This window comes from Nyctibius grandis, chromosome 1, assembly GCF_013368605.1.
Source record: "Nyctibius grandis isolate bNycGra1 chromosome 1, bNycGra1.pri, whole genome shotgun sequence".
Classification (NCBI taxonomy): Eukaryota; Metazoa; Chordata; class Aves; order Nyctibiiformes; family Nyctibiidae; genus Nyctibius; species Nyctibius grandis.
In genome coordinates this window covers 132,568,481-132,588,618 of record NC_090658.1, presented here as the reverse complement: position 1 = coordinate 132,588,618, position 20,138 = coordinate 132,568,481, and the positions used below count along the sequence as shown (strand labels likewise).

The following is a 20,138-nucleotide window of genomic DNA, read 5'->3' as shown; positions in this document are numbered from 1 at the left end:
CACACAACCCCATGGGCACCACGCAGGAGGCACCCAGGGACACACAGCCCCATGGGCACCCATGTACAGGGTGCTGGGGACACACAGCCCCATGGGCACCCATGTACAGGGTGCTGGGGACACACAGCCCCACGGGCACCCACACACAGGGTGCTGGGGACACACAGCCCCACGGGCACCCACGCACAGGGTGCTGGGGACACACGACCCCATGGGCACCCACGCACAGGGTGCTGGGGACACACAGCCCCAAGGGCACCCATGTACAGGGTGCTGGGGACACACAGCCCCAAGGGCACCCATGTACAGGGTGCTGGGGACACACAGCCCCACGGGCACCCATGTACAGGGTGCTGGAGACACACGACCTCACGGAGAGCCACACACAGGGTGCTGGGGGACATGGGGCTCCATGGATGTCATGCAGAGGGTGCTGGGGACACACAACCCCACGGGCACCCAGGCACAGGGTGCTGGGGACACACGACCCCATGGGCACCCACACACAGGGTGCTGGGGACACACACCCCCATGGGCACCCATGTACAGGGTGCTGGGGGCACACAGCCCCATGGGCACCCACGCACAGGGTGCTGGGGACACATGACCCCATGGGCACCACGCAGGAGGCACCCAGGGACACACAACCCCATGGGCACCCACACACAGGGTGCTGGGGACACACAGCCCCAAGGGCACCCATGTACAGGGTGCTGGGGGCACACACCCCCACGGGCACCCACGCACAGGGTGCTGGGGACACACACGCCCATGGGCACCCATGTACAGGGTGCTGGGGGCACACACGCCCATGGGAACCCATGTACAGGGTGCTGGGGACACACAGCCCCACGGGCACCCATGTACAGGGTGCTGGGGACACATGACCCCATGGTCACCACGCAGGAGGCACCCAGGGACACACAACCCCACGGGCACCCATGCACAGGGTGCTGGGGACACACAGCCCCACAGGCACCCATGCACAGGGTGCTGAGGACACACAGCCCCACAGGCACCCATGTACAGGGTGCTGGGGACACATGACCCCACGGGCACCCATGTACAGGGTGCTGGGGACACACAGCCCCACGGGCACCCATGCACAGGGTGCTGGGGACACACAGCCCCACAGGCACCCATGCACAGGGTGCTGAGGACACACACCCCCATGGGCACCCATGCACAGGGTGCTGGGGACACACACCCCCATGGGCACCCATGTACAGGGTGCTGGGGACACAAACCCCCATGGGCCACCCCACAGGAGGCACCCAGGGACACGCAGCCCCCACAGGGGCCGTCGCCCACGCAGGCCAGAGGCCACGGGCGCAGCCGGGCGGGCGCCGCGGCGGGTGCCGTGGCCAAGCACAACAGCTGATGGCAGCAGCAGGCCCAGGCTCGGGTCACCGCCCCGGCCAACGCCCGTGGCCTATGAAAGGGCCCATTGATGGCAGGGAGGAGGGAGGCCTGGCAGCTGGGTGCCCCCCCCGCTGCCCTGCAGGGCCCTCCCAAATTCCCAGCTTCTCCCCTGCCTCTGCCAGCAGCAGCTGGGAGAGGGGAAGCAAACCAGTCGCTGCGCCGTGCCTCAGTTTCCCCATCAGCCCTGGTGGGGGTTTATCCCCTCTCTCCCAGGCCAGCTTGCACAGCAGGTCCCAAAACAAGTGGGACACTGCAGAGAATTTGGGGTGGCATTAGCTGGAGTCACCCTGGCTTCACGTCAGGACGCGAGCAGCGAGAGGAAGCACATCCCCATCCTCCTCCTCCTCCCAGCAAGGCACTGGGGGCCCTGTCAGGGCACCCCAAAGCCAGACTTTGGTAGACCTGTGCCGTCCCCCTGCTCTGCAAGGCTGAGGAGCCACCCCACCAACCCTCCCAGCAGGGACTCCCACCTCGCAGCACGTTTAACCAGCACGGTATGAATTTAATCGTGACATATATACAAGGTTATCACGACTGTTGTGCACAGACTCAGCCATGAAACCCCCCCCAGAGCGCTCAGGCAAGAGCTCTGGCCTGGAGGGGCTCAACTCTTCTTCACAGACTCTCTCTCTCTCCAGAGGTTTCCACAAAGAGCCCAGGAATCAAATGGGATTGAGAAGAAAACACACCGGGGGGTTGTTTTTCCTCCTCACAGAGGCTGAGCTCAGCCTTCAGCACCTTGTAGCTCTGTGTTTAACGAGGAGCCACTAAACTCCTGCCAGCAAGGGCCAAATTTGACACCCCCAACAACTGTAGAGGGATCCCACAGCTACACCAACCCCCCTTCCTAGAATAAATATCATTGTCTTTATAGAACTGAAAGTTTTCTGCTTCCTTCCACCCACATCCCTGAAAAATAAAATAAAATAATAATAAAAAAAAGAGATGTACATGCAGATCTTCTCCCATCAGTTGTCCGTGGCACAGAGCTGGGGAGAACCGACCAGGTTCTGAAGAAATGGAGTCAGAGTTCACTTTGTTGGAGGATTTTTTGGCATTCGTAGTGATGGTGATACATTAAGACATCCCAAATCACCTCATGATTGAGAAAGGAGAGAGGCTTTGTTTACATAAAGTCATCTGAATCGTTGCCATCCTGTGGGAAGAAAAGACAAATGAGGATCGTTGTGCTCGTTAGGATGGGAAATGGTGAAAGGGGGCGTTCAGCAGGATTGAAGAATCACCATTTCTTCTGGTTTCCTGTTGTTTCAGTACAAACACCGTGAGATCAGAGCAGACAGACCCACATCAGCAGCTCTGAGTAAGGCTCTGGGGGGTGATTTACTGTCCCTGCCGTCATCCTACTTCCCTGAAAGTGCTGTGACCTGGGAGGAACCAGCGACCAGGCTCTCACCAGCAGCCTCGTGGGCCATCCCCGTGTCACAGCCTGAGCTTCTGTCCAACTGGGGAGAGGGAAAGCGGCCTGGCATCACGTGGGGGTGGGGAGCTGAGAGGAGGAGTGTGGCCAGCTGGTCTAGGGAAGGGATCGTCCCTCTGTGCTTGGCACTGGTGAGGGGGCACCTTGAATCCTGTGTCCAGTTGTGGGCCCCGCACTTCAAGAGAGATGTTGAGGTGTTGGAGCGAGTGCAGAGGAGGGCGACCAAGCTGGGGAAGGGTCTGGAGGGTCTGACCTGCGAGGAACGGCTGCGGGAGCTGGGGGTGTTTAGCCTGGAGAAGAGGAGGCTCAGAGGTGACCTTAGTGCAGTCTACAACTACCTGAAGGGAGGTTGTAGCACAGTGGGAGTCGGCCTCTTCTCCCAGGCAACCAGCGCTAGGACAAGAGGACACAGCCTCAAGCTTGGCCAGGGGAGGGTCAGGTTGGACATCAGGAAGCATTTCTTCTCAGCAAGGGTCATTAGCCATTGGAAGGGGCTGCCCAGGGAGGTGGTGGAGTCACCATCTGTGGAGGGGTTTAAGAAAAGCCTGGCCATGGCACTTAGTGCCCTGGTCTAGTTGCCATGGTGGTGTCAGGGCAATGGTTGGACTCGATGATCCCAGAGGGCTCTGCCAACCTCATTGATTCTGTGATTCTGTGGCTCCTCTTCCACCATCACACTGCAGCCACGTTACACTGCTTCAGCCCCGGGGTGACCCCGGCTTGTTCTCTGCAAGCACGTCCCTTCAAGCTTCCTCTTCTGCCCCTCAGCACCTATATTCATCCTTCCCCACGCTGTTGTCCGTACACCTCCAGTTTATTTCTTGTTAAAAATGTGCATTTTCCCCTCTCCCTTGAAGGAACAAGGTGGCAGATGCAGGTCATGGTTGCCATCAGGGAGACCTCCTCTGCTCATGAGCGAGGTTATTCCCAAACAGAATCACAGAATGGTTAAGGGTGGGAAGGCACCTCTGGAGATCATCCAACCCAACCCCTGCCCAAGCAGGGTCACCCACAGCACGTTGCACAGGGTCGTGCCAGGCGGGTTTGAATATCTCCAGAGAAGGAGACTCCCCCCTCCCTGGGCAGCCTGTGCCAGGGCTCTGGCACCCTCACACCAAAGAAGTTCCTCCTCATTTTCACATGGAACTTCCCGTGTCTCCGTTTGTGCCCGTTGCCCCTTGTCCTGTCGCTGGGCACCACTGAGAAGAGTCTGGCCCCATCCCCTTGACACCCCCCTGAGGTATCTGTGAGCATTGATAAGATCCCCCCTCAGTCTGCTCTTCTCCAGCTGAACAGCCCCAGCTCCCTCAGCCTCTCCTCGCAGCAGAGATGCTCCAGCCCTCTGACCATCTCCGTACCCCTCCACTGGACTCTCCCCAGTAGTTCCTTGTCTTTCTTGAACTGGGGGGCCCAGAACTGCACACAGTTACTCCAGGTGTGGCCTCACCAGGGCAGTGTAGAGGGGCAGGAGAACCTCCGTTGACCTGTTGGCCACACTCTTCCTCACGCATCCCAGGTAACAGCTCACAAGGAGAGTCACGTCTGGTGACCCACTTCAAGCTCTGCCTGTTTCACTGGGCTGGGAAGGGGACTGGGAGGACTTTGCACCCATTTCCAGCAGCACAGGCTCCACCTGGCTGACGTACAAGCAACAAGGCCCTCTCAGAAAGAGGAGGAGTGTGACAACGTCCTTCACTGAGCAGGGGTGACAGAGATGTGCTCTGTCACGTCGGAGCCACCAGCAGCAGGCTGCACTGCGGGCGCTGGACCATCACGCTCCCGCATCGAATTTCAGCCGACTCCGAAAGGTTTCTGAGGGCATCAGCCAGCCCTTACCTGATTGGAGGACATGTTCTCAGCCTTCATTAACGACGAGTAGCTCCTGGAAGAGAAATTACATTATCTGGCAGGAGATGTTTTCAAAACTCACCAACGGAGAGGCCTGTTGATAAAACAGGACCAAGTACCAGCAAAGCAACTTTTCCTCCTTTCTGAACCCAGGATTTGCTTATCTCCTCCTTTTGGGCTAATTAAAACAACCAAAGCTCAGGCATTATGCAGACTCCTCCACGTTTTTGTTGAGGAACTCCCAGCTAGATCACCCCAGGAGGTAGAAAATCCTTTACTTTGGGGGATGGCCAAGAGGCAGCGCTGGGGCAAGGTTAAGTAAGCACGCAGGCCCCTTACCCCGCAGCACAGACAGCTGGTGACTCCTCCTCGGTTTAGTCTGCTTCTCTGAGCTCTCCGTGTGTTGAATCACTCAGAAAATCCCAGAGGTTTTCAAATTCTGGTTTCACTTATCATTTATGGACAAACACAGAATCAATGAGGTTGGAAGAGCCCTCTGGGCTCATCGAGTCCAACCATTGCCCTCACACCACCATGGCAACTAGACCAGGGCACTAAGTGCCACATCCAGTCTTGTCTTAAACCCCTCCAGAGATGGTGACTCCACCACCTCCCTGGGCAGCCCCTTCCAATGGCTAATGACCCTTGCTGAGAAGAAATGCTTCCTAATGGCCAACCTGAACCTCCCCTGGCCAAGCTTGAGGCTGTGTCCTCTTGTCCTATCGCTGGTTGCCTGGGAGAAGAGGCTGACTCCCACCCCGCTACAACCTCCCTTCAGGTAGTTGTAGACTGCACTAAGGTCACCTCTGAGCCTCCTCTTCTCCAGGCTAAACACCCCCAGCTCCCTCAGCTGTTCCTCGGAGGTCAGACCCTCCAGACCCTTCCCCAGCTTGGTCGCCTCCTCTGCACTCGCTCCAACACCTCAACATCTCTCTTGAAGTGCGGGGCCCACAACTGGACACAAAAGGCTCGGTGCTTTCCAAGGCTGGCACAGAGCTGGAAGCGATTGCTCCCATCCCAAGGACTTGCCCAGTTTCACCCAAATTAGGGACAAGTTTGAAAAGACCCCAGTCCTTTCTTTCAACAAGGGTTTAACATCCAGGTTAATGCCTTTATTCTAAAGACAAAGGAAATCACTGGGCCGTGCAGACGGCTGTGCCAGAGCGGGTCAGCTGAACGCTGAGTAACGCCGGGCCAACACCCCAGGAACTGCTGACCCGTGGCTCCCTCCCAGCAGAAGTTGGCACTACAGTTTATAACTCACCTAAGTTCTTCCAGCTCTTTCTTTTTCTTCATCTCTTCCTTTTCCTTTCGCTTCATCTCTTGGATCTGGGCTTTTTTCTCATTTCTCTCCTCTCTGTCCCGCGCTTCCTTCTCAGCAGCCAGGTCTGGGAACCGCTCCACTTTTGTCTTCTCCAGCCGGTTCAGGATCTCGTTCACCTTCTTCTCCACCGTCAGCATTTTCACCTTTGGAGTGCAAAGAACTGTGATCCTTATAAAAAAATACTTTTATCCTGGCGCTTTCTCAACGGAAAGAAAACACCCAATTTCCACTTGACGCATGGCTGCATCCCACAAAAACAGACGCTGAGGAAAATCCCTGCCACCGAGGCCTACTCAGCAGGTTGTGTAACAGCAAGAAGAGGCCCACTCCCACCACTCAGCAGCACGTAGCTAACAAGCACGAGCATTGCTAAGTACATCAGCATTACTAATGTTGTTTCTTGGCACATGCCTCAACAAAGAGGCCAAGAGACAAGAACCAGCCGCTGAGGAGGTGGCAGGAGGTTTCTGCAGACTGTTTTGGGAAGAGAAGCTCACGTGCTGCTTGTTGACCGCAGGGTTTTTAGCATTTCTTGCTCTGTTCAGACCTGTTTTAGTCAAACTGCACCTCTAGAAAGCCTTCTCCCCCAACAGCTATACTACTAAATCAAAATTTAAGCATAACATTATCTGGAGACACTAGGACAGGGTTGGGAATAGCTTAGTACACACTGGCTTGGTCCTGCACCAAAGCTCTGCCTTTTAGCAGGTTTAAGAAATCCAGGGGCAGCACCAGGGTGACACAGCTCTCAGAACAGAGACAGCAGAGCGAACACAGTGACAGACACCTCCAGGAGCCCACACAGCCCTCCTCTGCACAGCAAGTTCAAGGCCTGAGCCCTGCCAGATGTGGTTGTACTACTGCCTGCGAGCTGATCTAGTGACTGCTCATACGCAGGCCCTTCAGCTGTAGTGAGAGATCACAGAATCCCAGACTGGTTTGGGTTGGGAGGGACCTTAAAGCCCATCCAGTTCCAACCCCCTGCCACGGGCAGGGACACCTTCCACCACACCAGGTTGCTCCCAGCCCCATCCAACCTGGCCTTGAACACTGCCAGGGAGGGGGCAGCCACAGCTGCTCTGGGCAACCTGGGCCAGGCTCTCACCACCCTCACAGCAAAGAATTTCTTCCTCACATCTCATCTCAATCTCCCCTCTTTCAGTTTAAAACCGTTCCCCCTCACCCTGTCACTCCATGCCCTTGTAAAAAGTCCCTCTCCTGCTTTCCTGTAGCTCCTTCAGGTACTGGAAGGTGCTAGAAGGTCCCCCTGGAGCCTTCTCTTCTCCAGGCTGAACAGCCCCAGCTCTCTCAGCCTGTCTCCAGAGCAGAGGGGCTCCAGATGATTTCCGTGGAGATAAATTCAAGCAGACGGCACAGAGTAACACGTGACACCATTTGGGATCAGCAAAGACTCGTCAGCTACACTGTGCTGCAGTTTGGAAACACGTGCTGGACAGGTTACAGAATCCGAGAATCAATCAGGTTGGAAGAGCCCTCTGGGATCATAGAGTCCAACCATTGCCCTGACACCACCATGGCAACTAGATCAGGGCACTAAGTGCCATGTCCAGGCTTTTCTTAAACCCCTCCAGAGATGGTGACCCCACCACCTCCCTGGGCAGCCCCTTCCAATGGCTAATGCCCCTTGCTGAGAAGAAACACTCTGCTACAGGCTGACACTCAACCGTGGATTTTCAGGTGATGTTCAGGCAAGTTCAAACATGCCCCTGGGATCTCTCTTACGCTTCAGGAGAGGATGATTCCCTGGCTTTAGGGCAAATGCTGACACAATCCACCCAGCTCCTCACACGGAAACATTCCAGTCTGCCACCAGGTCACGGGCTGGCAGCAAACACTCACATCCTTCTGCCTGTGAAAGCCGATCTGCCCCACATCCATGTCTGCAGTCTTCTTCAGGTTAGTCCACGGCGTGTACACCACGTTGACGTTGTTCATCTTGCAACCTAGGAAGCAGGGGGGAACGAAAGGAGGGGAACATTTCAGTTCTCTCCCTGTAGGAAGAGAGCAGAGAAGTCCTTCCAGGGTTACAGTGAAACAGGAGAACACCACGACATCCTTTTCTGCAGTAACACGAGCGCTGCAGCAGCGTTAACCAACTCCAGATGGAAAGAGTCTCTGCCAGAAGAGTGATTACTCTGGAAGGGGGCCCCAAGGTGGTGTTAGAGAAGGGACTGCAAGGCCTCCTCGGCTCAGACAGCAACACGGAGGCACAAACAGGAATTTCAGAGAGTTAAAATCCCTCATTATGAAAGTGTAACGGGCAGCCCCAGCAGCTGCAAGCGTCTGCTTCCCATAACACACAGAGAGCACCACTGCAGAAAGGTCACAACCATCTGATCCAAAACCCACACGCTCACGTGGACCAGAAACACAGAATCAACCAGGTTGGAAGAGCCCTCTGGGATCATCGAGTCCAACCGTTGCCCTGACACCACCATGGCAACTAGACCACGGCACTAAGTGCCATGGCCAGGCTTTTCTTAAACCCCTCCAGAGATGGTGACTCCACCACCTCCCTGGGCAGCCCCTTCCAATGGCTAATGACCCTTGCTGAGAAGAAATGCTTCCTAATGGCCAACCTGACCCTCCCCTGGCCAAGCCTGAGGCTGTGTCCTCTTGTCCTAGCGCTGGTTGCCTGGGAGAAGAGGCCGACTCCCACTGTGCTACAACCTCCCTTCAGGTAGTTGTAGACTGCACTAAGGTCACCTCTGAGCCTCCTCTTCTCCAGGCTAAACACCCCCAGCTCCCTCAGCCGTTCCTCGGAGGTCAGACCCTCCAGACCCTTCACCAGCTTGATCGCCCTCCTCTGCACTCGCTCCAACACCTCAACATCTCTCTTGAAGTGCAGGGCCCACAACTGGACACAGGATTCAAGGTGCGGCCTCACCAGTGCCCAGTACAGAGGGACGATCCCTTCCCCAGACCGGCTGGCTACACTATTCATAATAGGGACCAGGATGCCACTGGCCTTCTTGGCCACCTGGGCACGCTGCTCAGGCACTCGCCGCAAGCACCTCACCCCATCTCCCGGGCGCTGTTACCTTGGATGCTGTTCGCCTTCACGAGATGGGCACAGTCTATCAACACTTCTTTCGGGATGTCATCCACCGTCTGCCCCTGTGACAGAGCAAGGCAACGTGAGCAGGACCAGCGAGCACACGAAGGCCAGGCAGCAGGGCATGACGCTCTGCAAACACATCCAAGACCTTCACTCTCCACATGTTACAAGACTGGGGTGGTGGTTCCTAGACACACACTCATCAAGCCAGAAATCAATTGTTCTGTTGGGCCATGTTAACTTCCCGCTCCTCCCCACATCATTTGGTAACAGAGGTTGTAAATTCAGCCTCCTGCATAAATTTCCTGCACCCTGAGGGAGCCCTGGAAACTCTGCCCGTGAGCAAAGACAGCCCTTGTGTGCAGCAATCACTGCAGTTCTTCTGCAGGTGAATATTAATGTTTTTAAATACACACGTCACAGGATTACCTTGTGTAACCGCAGGTACACGTGCGCAGAGGAGAGCTTATCCACGTGAAACCTACGGGAAAAAAAGCACATTTAACAGAGGGTAAGAGATGGTGATGTGTTCTGAAAGGTTTCTTTCCTAAGAAGTGACAAAACAGGCACTCATGGACAACAGAAGTCTAGAAAAGTTCATGATATACATGTTTAAAAGCAGGCAAGGAGTCAGAGCCTGTCCTTGGAGAAACATCAGTCCTCTCAACGGGAAAGAGAAAAAACAAACCCCTTTTCCCCTCCCTTTTTACCCTTTAAAGGTCCATGGAGCACAGGGCTCTGCCTCCAACAGCGGCAGCAGGCGATGCTGTCTGGGGAGCGCCCACTGCATCAACTGGTTTTGGTGGGTACCAGCCCTGGTAACACGTGAACACCAGTTCTGCAGTGCCTCGATCACCCCACCAGACCGAGGAGGACTCTCCTCTCCACTCCTTCCTCACAGCACCGTTGTTCATCTCCTTCATGGCTCCAGCTGCCCTTCTCCAGACCTTTGCTAACTTGACTCTCTTTTTACCACAATCACCTATTTTTTATGCCTCTGTCCTGATCAACACTCACTCCAACCCTGCAAACTTATCATAGAATCACAGACTGGTTTGGGTTGGGAGGAACCTTAAAGCCCATCCAGTTCCAACCCCCTGCCACAGGCAGGGACACCTTCCACCAGACCAGGTTGCTCCCAGCCCCATCCAACCTGGCCTTGAACACTGCCAGGGAGGGGGCAGCCACAGCTGCTCTGGGCAACCTGGGCCAGGGTCTCACCACCCTCACAGCAAACAATTTCTTCCTCAGATCTCATCTCAATCTCCCCTCTTTCAGTTTAAAACCGTTCCCCCTCGTCCTGTCACTCCATGCCCTTGTCAAAAGCCCCTCTCCCGCTTTCCTGTAGCCCCTTCAGGCACTGGAAGGTGCTAGAAGGTCTCCCCGGAGCCTTCTCTTCTCCAGGCTGAACAGCCCCACCTCTCTCAGCCTGTCTCCAGAGCAGAGGGGCTCCAGCCCTTGGAGCATCTCCGTGGCCTCCTCTGGACTCGCCCCAACAGCTCCGTGTCCTTCTTCTGTTGGGCCCCAGAGCTGGACGCAGCACTGCAGGGGGGGTCTCAGGAGAGCGGAGCAGAGGGGCAGGATCCCCTCCCTTGCCCTGCTGGCCATGCTGCTTTTGATGAACTTCCAAGGACAGAGCAGAGGAACTGATCTCATGTCACCTCCCAACCTGTCTTTTCACCACTTTAATATAACAAGACTTTTTTCCTTCCTGCTGCAAGACATAAAACTCTCCAGCAGCACATAGGAACTCTCACTTGTGCCTCCTGAGCCTCCTACCCCAATTCCACTGGACCCTCTTCAGCAGAAGTCAGTCTAAAATGTGCCAGACACCATTAGGAGAACAATCCCCAGGAGGCCCCCGCAAGAGGACCTACGATATTTTGTTGAGAGAGCACTAGGATACAATAAAAACACCGTGGATGATGTCAGGGTGAGCCACCAGATAGGAAAGAGATGGGGAAAGATGACTTTCAGGGTTCAGGCAATTTGAGGACGAATCTCAAGGTTGGTCCTCAGTAACAGAACAGATGTAGCTTAAATTATGTAGTGATAGGGCAAACATGAGACAGAAAATGAACGTGATACCGCTACAATAAAGCATGATTCAGCTGAAGTACAATCTCTTCTGCTAGAGAAGAACAAAATACTCCCTTGCCAGTTAGCTGACTGCTGACAAAACACCCTCTACGGAGCGTGTTAGATGCCACCTATTCAACCTCCAGTTCTACCTTTGCTCCTTGAATCCTGTGTCCAGTTCTGGGCCCTGCACTTCAAGAGAGATGTTGAGGTGTTGGAGCGAGTCCAGAGGAGGGTGACCAAGCTGGTGAAGGGTCTGGAGGGTCTGACCTGCGAGGAACGGCTGAGGGAGCTGGGGGTGTTTAGCCTGGAGAAGAGGAGGCTCAGAGGTGACCTTAGTGCAGTCTACAACTACCTGAAGGGAGGTTGTAGCGCAGTGGGAGTCGGTCTCTTCTCCCAGGCAACCAGCGCTAGGACAAGAGGACACAGCCTCAAGCTTGGCCAGGGGAGGTTCAGGTTGGACATTAGGAAGCATTTCTTCTCAGCAAGGGTCATTAGCCATTGGAAGGGGCTGCCCAGGGAGGTGGTGGAGTCACCATCTCTGGAGGTGTTTAAGAAAAGAGTGGACATGGCACTTAGTGCCCTGGTCTAGTTGCCATGGTGGTGTCAGGGCAATGGTTGGACTCGATGATCCCAGAGGGCTCTTCCAACCTCATTGATTCTGTGACACGTGTGTGCCTCCACTCTCCTTATCCCCTGTTAGCCTTCTGGTTTTGCTGGTTTCGCCTGTCCGTCCACGGGGATATCCTGGAGCTGCGAGTCTGGCCTGACTCAGGAGGTGCCCTCTCTTACAAACACCAAGCTGCTCTTCTCCTGTAACTCTGCCCATTTCCCAAACACACTGAGAGTAACAACAAGCCAGCACCTATATGCTGAAACACAAATATCCATGTATGGAGTTATTGCTACTCCAGCAGCTCCATAGAATCGTTTTGGGTGGAAAGGACCTTAAAGATCATCGAGTCCAACCGTTAACCCAGCACTGCCAAGGCCACCACTAACCCATGTCCCTCAGCACCACATCTACACGGCTTTTAAATCCCCCCAGGGATGGGGGCTCCACCACTGCCCTGGGCAGCCTGTGCCAGCGCTTGACAACCCTTTCCATGAAGAAGTTGTCCCTGATCTCCAATCTAAACCTCCCCTGGTGCAACTTGAGGCCTATGGAGACAGGCTGAGAGAGCTGGGGCTGTTCAGCCTGGAGAAGAGAAGGCTCCAGGGAGACCTTCTAGCACCTTCCAGTGCCTGAAGGGGCTACAGGAAAGCGGGAGAGGGGCTTTTGACAAGGGCATGGAGTGACAGGATGAGGGGGAACGGTTTTAAACTGAAAGAGGGGAGATTGAGATGAGATGTGAGGAAGAAATTCTTTGCTGTGAGGGTGGTGAGACCCTGGCCCAGGTTGCCCAGAGCAGCTGTGGCTGCCCCCTCCCTGGCAGTGTTCAAGGCCAGGTTGGATGGGGCTGGGAGCAACCTGGTCTGGTGGAAGGTGTCCCTGCCCATGGCAGGGGGTTGGAACTGGATGGGCTTTAAGGTCCCTCCCAACCCAAACCAGTCTGTGGTTCTATGATTCTATTTCCTCTCATCCTATCACTTGTGACCTGGGAGAAGAGACTGACACCCCAAAAAGCTGCACAAAGGGGCCAGCTCTTATGATGAACAAAGCAGGGGATGGAGAGGGAGATGTGGGGGAATGAATTCAGAAGTGAGAGGGTTGTCACAATCACTTGACTCAGCTGCATAATGAAAGGCAGTTTGTTTTAATGAGTTTCAGCACCTACCAGATATCTTCAGGCCAGCCATACTTTATTAGGTCTTCATCTGCAGGAACAAAAGTATCAATGAGCAAAGGCCACGACCTCACAACAACAAATCCAACTACCTGTGGAGCAGGAATCCTCCGCTGTTGCTCAGCCACTGCGTGGTGACTGACCAGAACGAGAAGAGGGCTTTAACGCTGCACCTGCCTGCTCCAGGCATGGCAGAACCAGGTCTGCCAGGAACATCTCCATCACATAATCCTGAAATTTTTAAGTGAAAATATGTTTCTTCAAATATCCATCTAATGAGGGGGAGACTTTTAGGGCAAGTCTTCAAAACAGCCACACTAACACTCTTCCCTTGGAGTGAGACGCCCTGGTTTCACATCAACTACTGACGTGGACACCATGGCCTTCACCTCGAGGATGGGCACAGGAAACCTCCCTGCTCAGTGGAGAGGGGAAAAATAGAGACTGAGCAGCGACACGGAAGGTTGGTTTGCAAAAAGTTATCAGACACAGCCTGAAAAACAGTATTTTCCTCTCCACAGGTTTTTTTTTTTCCCAGTTAATTTAGTTTTCACTTCTGTTTGAAGGCAGGTGCTCTGCCTAGAGGATATACAAGATTTATTTATCCTAACTAAAAGCAACACTGGATTTCAGAGGGGTGAGTCAGAATAAGGGTGGGCAAGTTTTCAAGCAGTATCTCAAGTGAACACATACAAAGACATCCTTTAAAAATTACCTTAAAATCTAAACCTGAGCCATCAGGCATCGTTCCACAACATTAATATACTTACTTTCATACTTATCTTTTCCCATGTAAATGGTGTAAACGGAAGGAACAACTGAAGGACAGAAAAAGGAAAAACAAATCAAAAGGGGTTCGGATAAACCGTGCGAGGAACGACTCAACACACCAGTCTGGGGCACAGAAATTAGAATGAAAACTGCCTCCTCCATCCATCCCACTGCCCTCCTGGGGGGGCAAAGGAAGATTGGTTTGTGTTTCCTCCAGATTTTGCCCCAAATGCTTCCAAGGACTTGGGAAAGTGGCGTTTGCACCGCTTGCCATGGAAGATTATCCAGCAAGGAGCAGCTTTCTGGGCAAAACACCCTCCACATGCAGGTGGTTCAGACTGTACCCGTGGAATTGTGTAATCTGTTCCATTAAGCACACGTCTGCGAGCCAGACAGGCTGACATCATATTTACAGCCTGGGCTTCACTTTCTGTGTGGCCTTGAGTGAAACAGCTCATCTGCCTGGCCCTGACTTCCCCAACGTACCAGAAGCACAACGTGAACCTCCCTCAGGTAACCTGGGAGGGTGAAAATCGAATGGAAAGACTCAAGTCGCCTAAACAGCAGCTGGTGACTTGTTTGTCTCATCTGTGCCTTTTTGGGGCGCTTAAAACAACGTCCTTCTCTTCTCCAGGGCTCATTCCATCAGGCAGGGAAGACACTGCTACTGGGAAACCAAACCAGTGACCTTTCAGCATCTGGATCAAAGGGTAGCTACAAGCCTCAGCGCTGCAGTGGAATTTAGCTGCTCCTCACGAGGACGCAGAGCACCCGTGTTGTCTCAGCACGAAGGATTAGAGAGCGGGTTTTCAGCTCTCTGAAAACAGCCCGTGGCTGAAACAACCTCCTGCAGCAACAGAGATTTGCATTTTTCAGACACCTGTGGCAGAACAACCAGAATTCACAGCGGGATTTCGAAAGTGACTCGCTGATGGGGGGCAAATCGAGGACTAAGAGCAAAGAAATGAAACGCAGGTGACCAAATCTGCCTCCAAAAAAAGCATCTTTTGAAAATATGGTTCTAAATTTCTCATGTTTTCAAAGTCACTAAAAGAGCAGACATGCTTTGCTTACGTGCTACAGTGAAATGACGTGGATCCCAAACTGCCCCAGTCCTTTCTGAGGGCATTTTTATTAGAAATCACTCCCACAAAGACCAGACAACGCGTTTCAATTTAGTAATGAGGTAACAAGAAATGGAAATTCAAAAATATGAAAGGATTTTATGCCTGTGGGAGTTAAAGATCAGAAAAAATCCACCCTGGACAAGTAGGAAAGTGCGGAGATCATGACTCCAGGCACTACCCACAAGTGTTAAAATTAAAGGCTTAAAAATAAAGTTGCATTAGTGGTTCTGTGAAAATGAAGCTCACCCTGTCACACCAGTGGGGGAACACTAACAGAACCAAAAAGGAGATTACTTCCAACCCGTATGATTTAACACACAACAGTGCAACGCATTTTAGGCAGACTGTTGTAGACCTCTCTGGCAGCAAAACTGATTATAACGAGTCAGAAACCCTCTGCAGAACTATAATTTAAAAATAAATGAGATTTTTCACATCATTAGCAGTGTTAACTGCAGCCTGTCTGCTCCTAGTGCCCCCCAAGTTACCCCACATGGCTGCCAAGCGCTGTACCAAGCTCTTTTTTCCCCACATCCAGGAAAGTCTCTCAATTTCTCACTAGCAGCGTGCTCATGAGCACAAAATGTTTCCATCTGAGCAGCAGGTTAAGTGACCAACACAGCCAGTGTATCTGTCCACTGGGTGTGGGAAGGGCCTTACTTTCCCCAACAGAGGAAAAAAGGTTTTAAAGAAATCCCCAAACCAAATTTACTTAAGAAAAGGTCACAAGAGTGTTTAGCCTTGCCTTGTCCAAGGAAAAGCAGGCAGCCAGACACCTGAATCCTTCTCATTGAGGAACTTCACCTCTAGCAGTGAGGAAAACGATGCTATAACATACCAGCTTGTGGATACAGCGGGTAAAAACCACACAGAAACTTTCACAAGCAGGTTATGCATCGGTGAAATGACTGGGGGCAAACCAAAAAGGAATATTGCTGTACTGTCCTCCGTATCACCAACCCATACTGCATCAAACCACACATTTCTGATGCTTCAGAAGGGTCTAACATTTTCATGTACAGAAGCAAAAGAGATCTGCCTGCCTTAAAGGAAAAATAATGAGATAATTCATGCATTACGCCTTCCCTCAAACTCCTGACAGCAGTTCACTTGGGAAAGCTTTTCAGAAGTCACTCGCTGGTACTACTGTCACCAAAATCAGGAATAAAACTCCTCAACGTCAAGTTTCAGCGTTAACAAGCAGGTGTTACTTTATTCAGCTGAGGGACATGGGGGATGGCTCCACCTAACATGTCCACCAAGCACAGTCATTATATACATGATGGAAAAATGAATATTCATACAATTCCCAAGAAAAGCACCCCTATTTCAAGAAACCTTATGCATATGCTAATGTATTATGTAATGTCTTTGCACATGTGTACTAAATTGGGGAGGGGGTCTTGGGTGGGCTCTGGGGTCGTAACCCCCCCCAGCGATGCTGTCTGCTGCGTGACCCCGCTTTGCGCCAGCGCGGTCGAGGCCTTTCTGCTGGCACACGCAGGTGGCTCCGAGGAGAAGATCCTGTGCTGGTTCTTACAGCATTTATCTCTTCTCCTGGTGTCAGAGCTGTGCATCAAGTCAGTTCAGACACTGCAAAGATGTTGTTCACAGTCTTGCTTATCTCTGGCCCTTCTCTGTAATTAGTGGGGGATTTCACAGACACCTTGGATTCTCTAAGACTAAGCACAAGCAGGAGTCAGTGACCGCTATAACTCTATATCCGTTACCGGACGGCCCCGCTCGCTGAGGAGCCCGGCGGGGGCGCGGCCCAGCGCTCCCCTCACAGCGGCGGGGCCCAGCCCGCCACAGCCCTCCCCGCCCCGGCCCTGCGTGGGCGCCAGGGCCTCTAGCCGCTCTCCCCTCGCCCGCTCACCGTTGGAGGTGAAGTAAAACACCATGGCGGCGGCTGCTCAGCGCGCCGGGCCCGGGGCTCCGCACGGCGGCCGCCCTCCCGCTCCGGCAGCGCCTGGGGACGGGGGGCGCGGAGGGGAGCACAGCGCATGCGCACGGCGCGCCCACGCATGCGCAGTACGGCGCGAAAGCTACGCGCCGCTCCATACGCATGCGCGAACTGCTCGGGCAGTGAAGCCAGAAAGAGCACTGCGCATGCGCATAACTCCGGAAAGGCGACGGCGCCTTGAGCCCCAGCAGTGCTGGCACTCCGCGCTGCGCATGCGCAGTCCTGCAGGGCGGCCTCCCCGCGCCGTGTGCGCATGCGCGAAGCTCGTCCCGCCCAGTGCGTGAGGGGGGCGCTGAGGGCCCGGGCAGTTTATTTTATTTTATTTTATTTTATTTTATTTTATTTTATTTTATTTTATTTTATTCTGGATAGGCGTAAATGGCGCTCGGAGTGTGCCCGGGGGCCACGGGAGGACCCCAGCGGGGAGCCTCCGTGGCGCCGCCGCCGCCCCGTGAGCCCCCGCAGGCCTCGCAGGCCGCAGCGGCCTCCCCGCGGTACCGCCCGCCGCCGAGGGAGAAAGGGGCTGCCGCCCAGTGGAAGAAGAAACCTCCCGTGGCTTTGTGAATGGTTTTTGTCTTTATCGCCGCGGCTTTCGCCCGCCTTCCCCTCCTCGCCGGGGTTTCACTGGGGGAAGCGGGTTTTATAACGGAGCAAAGGCCACGAGCAGAGGCCGAGGGTGCGGTTTCAAATCCGTTTACCCCTTTACCAGGTGAGGGCAGAGACAGACCCGCTGCAGATGGATTCACAGCAGTCTGCGCAGCCCAGGGCAATGGAAGTGTTTCCAGCCATCCTCGCTGCCGCATCCAGCTCCTCCCGGCTTGATCTGAGCGGTGAACTTCTGCTCTTCAGTTGCAAGTAAGCACAGAATCAGAGATTCATGGAATCATTTTGGTTGGAAAGGACCTTTAAGACCATCGAGTCCAGCCGTTACCCCAGCACTGCCAAGGCCACCACTAACCCATGTCCCTCAGCACCACATCTACACGGCTTTTAAATCCCCCCAGGGATGGGGACTCCACCACTGCCCTGGGCAGCCTGTGCCAGCGCTTGACAACCCTTTCCATGAAGAAATTGTCCCTGATCTCCAATCTAAACCTCCCCTGGTGCAACTTGAGGCCGGTTCCTCTCGTCCCATCACTTGTTACCTGGGAGAAGAGACCGACCCCCCCTCGCTACACCCTCCTTGCAGGCAGTTGTAGAGAGCGAGAAGGTCTCCCCTCAGCCTCCTTTTCTCCAGGCTAAACCCCCCCAGGTCCCTCAGCCGCTCCCCATCACACTTGTGCTCCAGACCCTTCCCCAGCCCCGTTGCCCTTCTCTGGACTCGCTCCAGCACCTCAAGGTCTTTCTTGTCGTGAGGGGCCCAAAACTGCACCCAGGATTCGAGGTGCGGCCTCCCCAGTGCCGAGCACAGGGGGACGATCCCTGCCCTGGTCCTGCTGGCCACACTAGTGCTGGTACAAGCCAGGATGCTGGTGGCCTTCTTGGCCACCTGGGCACACCGCTGGCTCATATCCAGCCACCATCAACCAACACCCCCAGGTCCTTGTTTAGGCCCTGCGGGCCCATTTAAAAGCCAAACCACCGCCGGGCACCCCCCAGCCGCCCCTCAGTTCACCGCACCCCTCGTTATGCCCAAATCACCCCCGCACGGACTACAACTCCCACAATCCCCCGCGCCCCCCAGCGCCGAGGCGGCCCTGCGCTCGCGAGGCACGCTGGGAGTTGGAGTCTCTCTTGGGGGGGGGTGTGGCGAGCTCTGCTATCTGATTGGCTGAGAAAAAGGCCGGGGCGGGTGCAAAGCGGCGCGCCGCAGTTAGGCCAATGGCGATGAGATATAAGTGAGTGACGGGACGGTGGGCCAATGGAAAGAGGAGGGCGGGCGGGCGGGAGAAGGCGCGCGGGTTCGAAGGCGCGGGAGCGGCGGCGGCGCTGAGGGTGAGGGGGGGAGGTCGGTGGGAGGGGACCGGGGGCCGGGGGTCGCTCAGGTGCGTGCTGAGGGCGGAGGGTGCGGGCTTGTCGCCGTGTCGAGGCGCAGGGCCTGTGAAGGGGGAGCGAGGGGTGCTGCTGTCAGGGCCTGGGGTGGTTCTGAGGTGCCTGAGGGGGGGGGGGGGGTCGCTGGGCCCAGGGCCTGGTGTGGCGTTGAGGGGGGTGTGAGGGCTGTGAGGCCCCGGGGTGAGGGTGGGGGTGACAGCGGAACAGCATGGGGCTGGATCAGGTGTGGGGAGGGGGCTTGGGGGGGTGGGGGGCGCTTTGGTTAGGTCCTGGGGGGTGGAAGAGTGGGGTAAGGGGCTGGTGTCCCCGTGGGGGGGTTGCCATGGTGGTGTCAGGGCAGTGGTTGGGCTCCATGGTCCCAGAGGGCTCTGCCAACCTGGTTGATTCTGTGAACTCCTGCTGCAGCTACGCAGATCCTGGCTCGATCCATTCCTGCTGCTTGTGTGCTTGGTGTTCCTGGGCTTGACAACAGCTTGTCGTGTCTGGGGTGACATCAGTCACCGCTTCCCCAAACCAGCAAGGCATTAACGTGGGCAGGTTAGGAGGAACTTCCCCCTGCTGGCAGGTTATTGAATAAATTATTATTTCTAGGAGTTTGTGAATATTTATGATTAGTCTTCTTGAATAGAGAGTATTTGTTAATTCTGGGGTTTCAGTTGTGAAACAGAATCACAGAATCAATGAGGTTGGCAGAGCCCTCTGGGCTCATCGAGTCCAACCATTGCCCTGACACCACCATGGCAACTAGACCAGGGCACTAAGTGCCATGTCCAGTCTTTTCTTCAACCCCTCCAGAGATGGTGACTCCACCACCTCCCTGGGCAGCCCCTTCCAATGGCTAATGACCCTTGCTGAGAAGAAATGCTTCCTAATGTCCAACCTGACCCTCCCCTGGCCAAGCTTGAGGCTGTGTCCTCTTGTCCTAGCGCTGGTTGCCTGGGAGAAGAGGCCGACTCCCACTGCGCTACAACCTCCCTTCAGGTAGTTGTAGACTGCACTGAGGTCACCTCTGAGCCTCCTCTTCTCCACGCCCTGCAATGAAGGCTAAAAAAGTGTGGTTTATGGTATTTGAGTTCTGAAATGAGCTACGTCAGAGGTGGAAAGTAAAACTAGTTTCTGAATTATCTGACTCCATTTTAGAAAAGGGACTTTAGGATTTGTTTGTCCATGGTGACGCAATCGGACGTGACCTGGAAGACCCTTTCTGTGTGCACTTGTTTTATGGCTTATGCTCAAACACAGCCCTGTGTTGTTCTAGTCTCCGTCATGCCTGAACTGCTGCCATTCGCTGTTTTCTTCCCAGTCCCT

At 54.6% G+C, this 20,138-nt stretch overlaps 1 protein-coding gene across 1 annotated transcript; it reads right to left on the bottom strand.

Moving 5' to 3' along the window:
• Window positions 1–1,903: 1,903 nt before the first annotated feature.
• On the bottom strand, window positions 1,904–16,863 carry CCDC25 (coiled-coil domain containing 25). Its single transcript, XM_068399410.1, has 9 exons — window positions 16,752–16,863; window positions 13,748–13,795; window positions 12,969–13,008; window positions 9,541–9,592; window positions 9,095–9,170; window positions 7,893–7,996; window positions 5,973–6,175; window positions 4,697–4,742; window positions 1,904–2,578 (listed from the first exon to the last, which is right to left on the bottom strand). The coding sequence occupies exons 1-9, from the start codon at window positions 16,774–16,776 to the stop codon at window positions 2,549–2,551; spliced, it is 624 nt and encodes a 207-aa protein (XP_068255511.1). The 5' UTR covers window positions 16,777–16,863; the 3' UTR covers window positions 1,904–2,548.
• Window positions 16,864–20,138: the final 3,275 nt, after the last annotated feature.